Genomic DNA, 12,135 nt, shown 5'->3' with positions numbered 1-12,135 from the left:
GGAGAAATTCACTGGGGGGTTGGAAACGTCACTGCCCAGGGAATTCTGCTAAAGGGACCTGCTGAGTCATCTGTGGAGTGGCCAACACAGAGTGGTACTCTTTAGCCCAGAGTAACATTCTCTGCCTTGGCCTCCCCAGTGCGGGCATTGTAAGTGAGAGCCACTGCACCTGGTTATGTAGAACCGCGCTCGAGAAGAAAAGCATCCTATTGCCCGGAGAAGGGAGGATGCTGAGCTATAGAGACTGGGGGGGGGTGTACACACATGTGTGCGTGCACACACACGGAACACAAAAGCTAGTCTATATACAAGCCCCAAAAAGTTGGGTGTTTTGTGGTCCCTGCCCCTCTGCCTGCCATTTTCCATCTCAGATGGAACTGAAACCTGCCCTCCCTTTCATCTGGCCTTAGCCTCCCGTGACAGGGTTCTTTCTGGTCGCTACTCTCCATTGCCTGTGGAGAAATGCTGTGACTGGTGTCCCAGGTCTCACCCACAGGTCCTGGACACCTGTGAGGTCCCCTACCTTCCTTGATTTCCAAGAGTGGCAAGCGTATCACTGTCACACTGCCTACCCGATTTTAATCAGACTTGTCACCAAAACTGTCACAAACAAGGGGGTGTGGGTGTCACGTGACCCGTCTGAGTAACCACATTCTCACTTCCTTCTTCCACACCCTGCCGTTGGGGGTAGGCGCATTGGGACCACAAGTGTCTGGCAGTGTGGGCTGGGGCCTTGTCACTGAGGCAGAGTCACTTCTGGGCCCTGAGGCAGCTGCCCCATGCTCTGCTGAGCAGGGTAAGTTCTGGTTTGCAAAACTTGGGAGTGGCTGGGGGCTCCAGGGACAAGAGGCCTGCCTTTGCACACACAGCAGGACCTGGGCCCTTCCGAGTGGCACTGAGGGCCTGGACTGAGGTCTCCATGGAGACTGGGTCTTCTCCAGCCTTAGCTGTGGTTCTCTCCTGATATCGCCTAACTGTTGTATGGCTACCAGGCCATGGCTGCTGCCTTGCAGTCTCTGAATGGAGACTCAGAAGTCTGGGCGCTGTCTCTAGAAACTATCCTGCCCCCTCTTGTCACGAGTGAGAAACTTAAGACCAGAGTTGAGACTAAAGTCTGAAATGGTGTGGTGTTTGTCTTGAGGTTGTTACAGCATGAAAATATTCTTTGGGATTCTCTCTCTCTTTCAAATTATATATGGTTTCCAATGTGTTCATTAGGCTGGTCTGGAACTACGTATAGCCTAGGCTAGCCTCTTGCCTTGGCCTAGTGCTGGGGTTACAGGCATGGACCACTCGGCCAGCCTTCTTTGATCGTTTACAATTTTTATTTTTATTTGTATGTTATTACTGTTGTGTTTGTGTGCCCATATGAACTTGTGTGCACAGACGGGCGCATGAGTGTCATGCCTCATGTGTGGGGTCAGAGTCAGTTCTGTGGGTTCAGGGAACTAAACTCAGGCCAGCGGACATCCCTGCCAGGCACTTGCGCCCTTGGGGTTCTCTAGCCCACCCAGATTTTTTAAATTCGATTTTGAAAACAGAACTTGTTCATGGGAAACTGTTTTTAAATTAGTCTTCCTTTTTTAAAAAAAAATGTCTGTGTATGTGTGTTCTGTGTACAGTGTCCTCATAGGCCAGAAGACGTTGTCAGATCCCTTGGAACTGGAGTTAAAGCTGGTTGTGAGCCTCCATGTGGGTGCTGGAGGTCAAACTGGGTTCCTCTGGAAGAGCAACCAATGCTCTTAACTGCTGAGCAATCCCACCAGGCCCAGTGTTTTGAGACAGTCTCATGTAGCCAAGGCTGACCTCAAACTTACTACGTAGCCTCGGAGTACCTTAAATTCTGTGCCTCTGGGTTCCAAGCGCTGCGGTTAGAGGCATGTACCTGGGCCACGCCTGGTTCATTGATGCTGGAATCAGTCAGGGCTTCAGGCAGGCTAGGCAAATACACTGCCCACTGGAAACTGGCAGGGGCCGAAGACCCAAGCAGATCCCATCCGCCACACCTACAAGCCCGTGTTGTCTTTGCTGGATGATTGGGGTTTGAGCCCAGGACCTTTGGCAAACTTGGCACCGAGCATCCTCCAGCCCTTCCCCCTGCAGAAATTGATTCCTGTTGCCTGACCACTCTGCTTTCTGCTGGCCTCATCTTACCTCCTTTTCCCGTAACTAACTTCCATCTACAAGGGCCTGGCCTCTTGATGGCCAAGGGTTAGGGAGGTGGCTCTTCTGGGTGCCTCTGGTGATGCCACACCCTGTGAGGATGTTCCTTCCTCACAAGATTGGCCAGCAGCCAGAGAGCTGAAACTGGGGAATGAAAGGGGCACCCTGCTAAGCGCTCCCAGAAAAACCTGGGTTGGGTCCCTGCTGGGCCACCAGAGGGGTTTTGGTGCTTAGGGGTCACCTGGGTGTTCCTGATGGACGGTGCTGCTGTTTATAGGTGGGAAAACAGGCTCTGGGGAGAGAGGCAGCTACATGTGATGTCATGGGCTAGAGGCACTGAGTTAGGATGTCACACAGGCCTCTGGCTGCAGGTCCCTGGGCCATGGTGACCAGTTCTGTCCGTCTCCTTTGCTACATAGTGCAGGAAGTGGGGAGCGGAGGGTGATGCATTTGAGGGAGACCATCTGGCTGGGCTATGTGCTATATATGCCTTTTCAGAAAGCCAGGTGAGGCCCTCCCTGAGTTAGTTTGTGCTAACCCTCACAACTGATCTGCAGCTAGCCAGCGCCCTGGGGTTCCAACAAGCCACTCTTGGTTCCTGGGGTTGAGGAGCCCCCATGTTATCTAACACCATGCTTGTGGCCTTGTAGTGGGGCCACAGGATATTAATTAGACGCACAGGATGTTTACTAGTGAAGAGTCAGGGGACCCGGAGTGGAGGCGCACGCATTTAATCTCAGCATTTTCTGGAAGCAAAGGCAGGTACACCTCTATGAGTTTGAGGCCACGTAGGGAGATGTTGTTTTCCATTAAACTCAGTAGCAGTCCCTTAAGCTGTCCTACAATCCTGCAGCTACCTGTTCACCAGCGTTGGCCCTAGTCAGGCGAGAATCCTGTCCCTCAGGCACCCCACTAAAGGGAACTTTATCTAGATCTCTATCTCTTTATAGGATTCAAGGCTGAGGTGAAATTCTCATTCAGGGAGGCTGAATAACAAGTAGCTAACTTCCTCTCCTAGCTTATGGCCCCCCAAAAACTGGGACTCAACCCCCACTTATGAACCCTCTCCACACATGGTTCCTCCCTACCGCTTCCTGTCAGCTAGTTGCTGACTCAGCCTCCTGACCCCAGGTTAATTTTATTTAATCAAGCAAATGCGACATGTCTTTGTATCACTAAACAAATATTCCACAGGGTAAACGAATGTAACACATCTTAAATTAATATTCCACAACATCGAGACTCTTGTCTCAAAATGAGGGAATGAATGAATGAATGAACAAATGAATGATAGGCACCGAGTGTCAAGGCACACAGCTCTAATCTCAGCACTCAGGAGCAGCCTCAGTAATTCAAGGTCACTTCTGGCTAGAGCCAGTTGTAAACCAGCCTAGGCTACACGAGACTACCTCAGAACAGACAAAATGTCTATAGGTGGGAACGGGAATTAAGAGAAAAAAGGGGGGTCTTTGACAGACTGACAAAAAAGGTGGCATGTGCTAGTTGTCAAATACGGGAGGCTGGAGACGGGGCGTCTGTGCAGTTCTGGGGTTGGGAGTGGCCCTGACAGGGAATGCTGGGCCTGCTGGTGTTGAGAGCCACAGGGTCCCTGCCCTCCATGAGCCTGTGGGGTGACCCAGGGCAAGTTGTCCCGTTGCCCCTGGTCTAAGGGATAGAGTCACAGGAGGTGAGTTTGTGGGTACTGGGCATGTGGCACTGTCTCCGGGTGCCCGTAGTATTGAGCTTCAGGAGTTCATAGGTTAACTTGAATGGAGTTTTAGGAGACAAACTTCAGGAAGGTTTAAAAATGGAAGACGCTGGACCAAACCCGAGATGATCTGAATGGTTCCAAGAACAGATGGTTGGGGGCTAAAATGGGCTCTGCGGGCCGGGGGCTGGGGGGAGCTGCCTGGCTTCAAGCTCCTGCTTCTGGCCTGGCCTGTGTGACTCCAGGTGCCTGGGGGCCTCAGAAGGATGGTTCCATGCTTTAATGGGGCACGAGTCAAGGACTCACAGGCTGGTCTTAGGGCGATGTGCCTTACCCACGCCACAGTCAGTCTGTGTGACTCACAAGCCTGAGGAGGTTGAGACTGAGAGCAGCAGCATCCGGGTCCCGCCATAGAGACCAACTGCTGGGCATCTCAGTTCCAGCCTGCTCCGAGGTTGGGGATTTCCCAGGACACGGCAGTGGTTAACAGGCAGCCCTTTGCCCTAAATGCAAACTTCAAAATTATGACAATGAGCTAGACACGGTTTTAGTCCCAGCACTCCCCGGGAGGCAGAGGCAGTTGGATCTCTGCGAGTTCAAGACCAGCCTAGTCTACATAGTGAGTTTCCAGACTAGCCAGGGCCACATGGGGAGACTCTGTTTCAAGAAGATAATGATAATTAACAACTGGGTTTTAATGAGCATTTACTGGTTGCTAAACATCCTGTGGAGACCATGCCTCACCCACCCTCAGCAGCCCCATGAGGAATGGGATTTCTCTCTCTCTTTTTTTTTTTTTTTTTTGTTTGTTTCTCTGTGTAGCAGCCCTGAATATCCTGGAAGTAGCTTTGTAGACCATGCTGGCCTTGAACTCACAGACGCCTGCCCCTGCTTCCCAAGTGCTGGGATTAAAGTCGTGCACCACCATTGGGCCGAGGAATGGCATCTCTTGCCTCTGCACACACTGTCCTCAGTGCTGTCCTGCGACTCTTTGTCCTCATGGTGGTGTGAAAGTAGCAGCCATCCTGGAGAACCCACGGTTTGAGTTTTGAATCTGATCTACCCTGGGCTATGGATTCTTAGACAATGCGGCCTGGAGTTAGTTAGACAATGTTTCCCAACTGCAGGCTGAGGTAAGCATTTCCAACACGTTTTAGATGAGCCTGGCTATTCTACATCGTGTTGTCAGGTGAAGTGTGTTAACGTATTTCTCACACGTTCATGCCACCACAGGGACTAAACCCCACAGCAAACCGAGGCACACCTATATTGCAGATGGGATACCCATGGCACAGAGAGGTAAAATGAGTTGCCGGAGGTCACACAGCTTTGTCTGGGACAGAACTATGATGGGCTGTCATCTGACTCCAGGACATAGACCCCCTCATGGGACCTGAGGTGCCTGTGCCTCAGTCTCTCCTGGTTGTTGGCGTATGCTTTGCCTCTCTTGGAGTCTGTTCTGGCACTCAAGATGCTGTTCTGGCACTCAAAAGTCTTGGAGGAATGAGGCCCCTGGCGGCCTGCCCTTCATAAACTCCAGGGGCTAGGGAGGTAGTTACTGGTTTGGGGGTGAAGGACAGGAAACGGGCCGGCAAGCATCGAGACAAATTGGACGTGGCTCCACCCTCTCGGAGCTCAGCCCAGCCCTGCTCTTCTTTTCCTGTCACCTGAGGGGAGGAGGGTGAACCACCCCTCCAAGGCTTGCCCTCCTTATCTGTGTCATGGGGGTCTTGAGAGTTGGTGCCTCACTGGGAGGGGATGGGCGTCGCTTTCACCTGGGCCTCAGGAAACATCGCCAGTGATGCATCTGGTGCTGGTCCACCTGTTTTGGGCATGGCTTCCACTGGAGCTGTGAGATTCCATCCCTGCAGAGGACAGATGTTCCAGGGCCCGTCCTGTTGATGTCCACAGATGGCAGGGGATGGCATGGAGTAGCCAGTGGCCCTGGGTAGTAGAGAGGCTGGGGGATTTCTGTGAAATATGACATGTGGTTCGAGCTGGTCACTCTGGACAGGCCCAGGCAAGGAGATTTGGGCGCATCTTCTTCTGTGCCAAGCAAAAGTTCTTCCACTGAGGCACACCCCCAGCCAGGGAGGCGCAGCCCCGGTTCTTGGTTTACACATTTACTTTTACACCTCAACGTATGTTCTTCTGCCTCTAGCTCCCAAGTGCTGGGCTGACAGCTATGCATCAGCATGCCTGATCACATTTTTTTTAAAAGAAGACATTATATTAACTAATGTATTTACTTATTTATATGAGACAGTCTTCCTGTGTTGCCCAGGCTGGGCCCAGCGACCCTTCTGATGTCAGTCAGGACCCTCCCTCCGCTCTGCTCACAGCTGTCCCACACCCTCCCACAGCAGGGAAGGGTTCCCTGTTCCCTGGCTGCCCACAGTGGCAGCATTCTCATCTCCGTGGCCCTCTTGAGCCCGAGCCTCCCTGTGTCCCCACAGAAGGTGTCCCCGATTTCTTCCTTTCAGAAGCCAACATCTGGAACCTTCCATGGGACATCTTTGAAGCAATGTCACTCATTTTACACGAGGCAGCTGAGGGTCAGGGAGGGCGCTCAGAGTCACACAGCTGCTGTGGGGTGAATGTGGGGCTCTGGCCAGCCCTGTCTTCACTCCAAGCCGCCTGTATGTGCAGGGGATTGTGGGTAGGAAGCAGCCTGGCTCCTTTCTGGTTGCCCCTCACCTGCAGATGGGACCCCTGACTTTCAGACTCCCTGACCCCCACAAGCTGCTTTGTCCCCAGGAACTGAAGGACTAGCCTCTGTAGTGTCTACTGCTCCCACCCCCCCCCACCCCACCCCCTGTTTTAGGAAGTGGTTAAGCCTCTACCTTCCAGGAACCAAGGGGAGGCAGTGGGTGTGGGCTGGGCGGCGGCGGTGTACTTGTCATGATGATGACACGCACCTCACTCGGCACCGGTGACTTCTTCCTGCTTTGCTCTCCCCCCCCCAGGAAAATTGGACCGAGGCAGGGCTGTGTCTTTTCCCTCTAAGAAGGAACGCTGCTCAGAGTCACACAGCTTCTGAGAGACAGGGTTTGAATCTCTTCCCGTCCGACACCGTTGTCTGCTGCCCCTTTCTAGGACCTCAGTGGTTACTGAACAACTGAACAACCCCTTTCAGGATCCAAGCTCCACAGGCCTGAACTAAGCCCTCTGCCGGCCGGCCGAGGGCACCTCTGCCCCTTCACCCGGGCTGTGTTCTCCATAAAGCCTCCCTTGGCCTGGACTTGGCCACTCCCTTCCTGGGTGTCTTTGGGCAAGCTTCTTGGCATCTCTGAGCCTGTGCCTGCCTCTGTAGCAGGTACCGTAAAGTTTGCTTTCACATTTTTTTTAGTAGAAGATGTGATCAAACTGGGCGTAGTGGCCCCAGCACTTGAGAGGCAGAGGCGGGCAGATCTCTGTGAGTTCAAAGCCAGCCAGGGCTACAGAGTGAGTTCCAGGACAACTAGGGCTGTGTAGAGAAACCCTGTCTCAAAATAGCAACAAAACCAAAAGACAAAAAACAAAACAACAACAACAAAAAAAGCCCACAAAGATGTGCTCGGAGTTGCATTTAAAAACTCAGTGAAATTCTAACCAACCCATGAAAAGAGGCCACGTTGAACCCAGTAATGAGGGCCCTACAGGTTAGAGTCGTCCTGTCCCTCCCTCCTGCCAATTACAAAATGAAGGGCCAGGAAAAAATATAGCAAATGAAGGATGTGGAAGCTGTCCATTCAAAGACACTGTTGGAGGGATAGTGTACCGCTGAAGGACACTGTGTGCAGGACACCAAGTACCCAGCTCCTGCCACTCAAGGGCTGGAGTCTGCCCTTTATAAACCCTGGACAACGCCTGGAAGATGAAGTAAGGGACTGTTCTTCCTGGCTCCGTGGCTGGGAGGACAGTGGTCCCATACAGACAAGTCTGAAGGCTGAGCTCCCTGAGAGGTGAGGTGCCTCCTGGATCCTGAATGTGCAGTTGATGGCTCTGGGCTCTGAGGGATTTTCAGGATAGGTTGACTGGAGCAACCAGAGCAGCCAACCTTGGCTGAGAGCTTGCTATGACCCGACATCTTCACAGTGCCTTTGAGGCGAGTCTTGTCATCCCCATTGTCCAAGCAAGGACACAAAGGGAACAGGACAGAGACAGAGAGAGACCAACCAAGGGGAGAGATGGCTCAGTGGTTAGGTCACTTGTTGCTTTTCTAGAGGATCTGAGTTCGGTTCCCAGCACCCATGTCTGGCAGCTCACAACTGTCTGTAACTGTAGCTCCAGGGGACCTGATGCCTACAGCCCCTGCAGGTGCCTGCACTCGGGTGCACATACCCCCACATAGACATGTCATGTGGATAGTATAAAATACTAAGAAAAACACTTTTTTTGAAAGGTTTTAATTTTTATTTCATTGTTTTATTTTATTGGTTTTCCAAGACAGGGTTTCTCTGTGTAGACCTGACTGTCCTGGAACTTGCTCTGTAGACCAGGCTGGCCTCAAACTCACAGAGGTCCGCCTGCTTCTGCCTCCTGGGTGCTGGAATTAAAGGTGTATGCCACCACCACCCAGAAGGTTTTTTTGTTTTTGAGACTATAATTACATCATTTCCCCCTTCTCTTTCCTCGATCTAAACACCCCCATATATCCCTCCTTGAACTATTTCAAATTCATGGCCTCTTTTTTCATTAATTGTTGTTTCTGGGTAAGGGTACTTGTGTGTATGTTTTCAGAGATGACTACTGGGTGGTGGATGACCAGTTGGCGTGCTCTTCCCCAGGGAGGACTACTTCTCTCCATTTCAGCATTCCTTAGGTGGCTGAAGTTCTTGCTAGGGCTGAAGTCTTTCCTGGTCTCTTTTGGCTTGTCTATTGGTGTTGTCCTTATTCTGTTCAAATATATCCTTTAAAGAGGGGGGGGGGAGACCTGAGGGCGGGGCAGGGAGGAGACAGAGATGAAGGGGGTGGGGCTAAGGAGATGCATTAGAGACCAAGGAGCTGGCTCTGTCCTCAGACCCGGGAGGGCTCTTCTACTCAGCCACTGTATTGTGAGTGTGACACCTGTTTATAATGTGTTTATAACGTGCTCTTTTGACGCTGTTAATTTCTAAAATAGAAACTTAAGGGCTGATAGGAGGCTCAGCTGGGAAAGACGACTGCTGCCAAGACAGACAACCAGTTTAAATCCCTGGGCTGACGAGGGGGGAACCGACTCCTGCAGGTTGTCTTCTGACCTGCACACATGGCTTGTGTGTGCACACACACACATGCACACACACACATGCACACACACATGCACACACACATGCACACACACACATGCACACATATGCAAAATAAATAAAACACAAATAATCATGACCCGGACATTAAGAAGAGCTAACACAAAAATGTGAGTGGGGGCCCTAGAGAGATGGCTCAGCTGTTGAGATCCCTGGCTGCTCTTGCAGAGGACCCGGGTTCAGTTCCCAGCACCCACACGGTGGCTCACAGCTGTTTGTAAGTCCAGTTCCAGGGGATCTGATGTCCTCTCCTATTTGCCAAGGCCACTGCATGCACATGGTGCACACACATACATGCAGGCAGGCAAAGCACTCATACACATAAAAGAAAAGTAAATCTTCTTTAAAAAGAAAAGTGAATGTCGGGCGTTGGTGGCGCACGCCTTTAATCCCAGCACTCAGGAGGCAGAGGCAGGCGGATCTCTGTGAGTTGGAGGCCAGCCTGGTCTACAGAGCAAGTTCCAGGACAGCCTCCAAAACAATACAGAGAAACCCTATCTCAAAACAAAACAAAACAAAAAAACAAAAAACAAAAACAAAACAAAACCCCCCCTCCAAAAAAAAAAACAAAAAAAGAAAAGAAAAGAAAAGCGAATGTAGCAAGTAAGACTTCCTTTGCTGGACTCAATGGCACACCCCTGCATGCTGTAATGTGAGACGCTGAGGCAGGAGGATTGCTTAGTTCAAGGCCAGTCTGCACTACAAATTGAGTACCAGGTCAGCCGCATGTACTTAGTAAGAATAAACCAGGCGGTGGTGGCACACATTTTTAATCCCAGCGCTCAGGAGGCAGAGGCAGGTGGATCTCTGTGAGTTTAGGCCAGCCTGGTTTACAGAGCAAGTTCTAGGGCAGCCTCCAAAGCCACAGAGAAACCCTGTCTCCAGAGGTGGGGTAAAAAACTGGCGGGGGCAGACAGGGAGGAAACAAAATTTAACCAAAACTGCTAGTGGGGTTGATGAGCCGTCTCTGATGGCATTATTTATGTGGATTAGCACAAAGCTTTAGCAGCCAAGAGTCCCATCTCAAGAGATGTCTAATGCACAGTGCCTGCCCCAGACCAGACGAGGGCTGCCAGTGAGATCCTCAGCCGGCACAGACTGACGCCATCCCCCCCCTCTGTCTCCCCAGGTACCATGCTTCCACGCTTGCTTCTGCTGCTGAGCCTCTTGGGCCCTGGCAACAGCCTTCGGTTGTGGGACCCCTGGGAGTATGGAGGCAAGGAAGCCTCAGAGCCCGTGCATTTCCGGGACCGGAGACAGGCTGCTTTGGATGATGAGTATGAGGAGTCAGACTACTCCCCAGAAGGCACAGACCCCCCAGAAATGCTGATAAATGTCACCGACACTGTGGCTTCACACCCTGAACCTCTGACCATGACAACCATGCTAGATCAGAGAGTGTCTGTGAGGCCTGGAACCTCTGAGTCAGTCACTACCAAGATCACCATCACCGGCCCTGCTGGCCCAGATGCAGGAGGGCAGAGCACAGAATCTGCCACACAGTGGAGGCCAACCATCCAACCAGCATCCACGGAAGCAGGGACTTCACAGCCAGCACCCACGGAGGCAGAGACCTCACAGCCAGTACCCACAGAGGCAGAGACCTCACAGCCAGTACCCACGGAGGCTGAGACCTCACAGCCAGCATCCACAGAGGCAGAGACCTCACAGCCAGTACCCACAGAGGCAGAGACCTCACAGCCAGTACCCACGGAGGCAGAGACCTCACAGCCAGTACCCACAGAGGCAGAGACCTCACAGCCAGTACCCACGGAGGCTGAGACCTCACAACCAGCACACACGGAGGCAGAGACCACCCAGCTTCCCGGTGGTCTGGTTGTAAAAAGTCTGTCTACAGAGTCCACAGCCACAGAAACACCTTCCAAAGAGCCCACGGCCACGGAGACCATGTCCACAGAGCCTATTGACTCTGCCATCTTCTTTGGGCCATCTGTGACTCACAAGAATAATGATGTGGCAACTGACCACTTAAATGACAATGCTTTGAAGAACGGGCTGTTTGTGACCCCTTGGAGCTCTCTGGCCACAACAACCCCATGGACCTCTGACCTCATCCCCGTCAAGCAATGCCTCCTAGTCATCCTCATCTTAGCCTCTCTGGCCACCATCTTCCTGGTGTGCACGGTGGTCCTGGCAGTCCGCCTCTCCCGTAAGAAGCACATGTACCCAGTGAGGAACTACTCCCCCACAGAGATGATCTGCATCTCATCTTTGCTGCCTGAGGGGGGCGAAGGGGCCCCTGTCACAGCCAATGGGGACCTGCCCAAGGTCCGGGACCTGAAGACAGAGCTCAGTGAGGACCGAGATGGGGATGACCTCACCCTGCGCAGCTTCCTGCCTTAGCCCTCCCCCCAGCCACCTGAACAAGACCCTTGCTGACTTTACCCTCCATGCCCACCTGCTGGTCACCAACGCCACAGATCTGGGATTCCTGGGTGAACTTTATCCGCAGGAGTCTTTAGGGTCCAGAGCCTCTAAGATCCTGCAGCTCCTGCTTCATTCATGGAACCTGGTGGCCTCCAGACCAAGGACCGCAGTAGAAGTTGCTGCTCTTGGACGCCTATATCCACCTGATTGCTGTTTTCTTCTGGGACCACCCTCCCCCAATGCCTCCAGTGCTATGAGACTCCATGCCGGTCACTAGAGTCCTGGCCTCATGTCCCCAAGAAAGAACAAATTCCCTACCCCAGTCCCAAAGCCTTCCTCTTGGTTGCTATGGTTGCCTGATAAGAAAGGCTCTCTGGGAGAGGCTGCCAGCCAGCAGCATTTTCCAAGGCCATGTCTGTTCCTCTACCCGCAGTGAGGGGCAGCTTGGCTTTCCCAGGCACCTGTCTGGGGATAGCAGGGCAAGAACTGGAAAGGTAGTCCCTCACTTGGGTCTGTGTGGACCATGAGCTTCTTCCGTCTCTTGACAGAGTGAAACTCACACTGGCCTGTCACAGCGCAGGCACTCAATAAATGTGCGGCAGCAAA

General features: G+C 52.4%; 1 protein-coding gene across 1 annotated transcript; it reads left to right on the top strand.

Annotated features, from left to right (window-relative positions):
• The first annotated feature begins 681 nt into the window (after positions 1 to 681).
• On the top strand, positions 682 to 12,135 carry Selplg (selectin P ligand). Its single transcript, XM_040731336.1, has 2 exons — positions 682 to 796; positions 10,271 to 12,135. Exon 2 carries the CDS (start codon positions 10,276 to 10,278, stop codon positions 11,503 to 11,505), a length of 1,230 nt encoding a protein of 409 aa, XP_040587270.1. The 5' UTR covers positions 682 to 796; positions 10,271 to 10,275; the 3' UTR covers positions 11,506 to 12,135.

This window comes from Mesocricetus auratus, unplaced genomic scaffold (genome assembly GCF_017639785.1).
Source record: "Mesocricetus auratus isolate SY011 unplaced genomic scaffold, BCM_Maur_2.0 Super-Scaffold_100025, whole genome shotgun sequence".
In the NCBI taxonomy this organism is placed as follows: domain Eukaryota; kingdom Metazoa; phylum Chordata; class Mammalia; order Rodentia; family Cricetidae; genus Mesocricetus; species Mesocricetus auratus.
The sequence above is the reverse complement of the archived record's forward strand: the minus strand, read 5'-3'. Positions and strand labels throughout refer to the sequence as shown.

Coding starts and splice junctions, on each gene's coding strand:
- Selplg (XM_040731336.1), top strand. CDS start 10,276: ATGCTTCCACGCTTGCTTCTGCTGCTGAGCCTCTTGGGCCCTGGCAAC.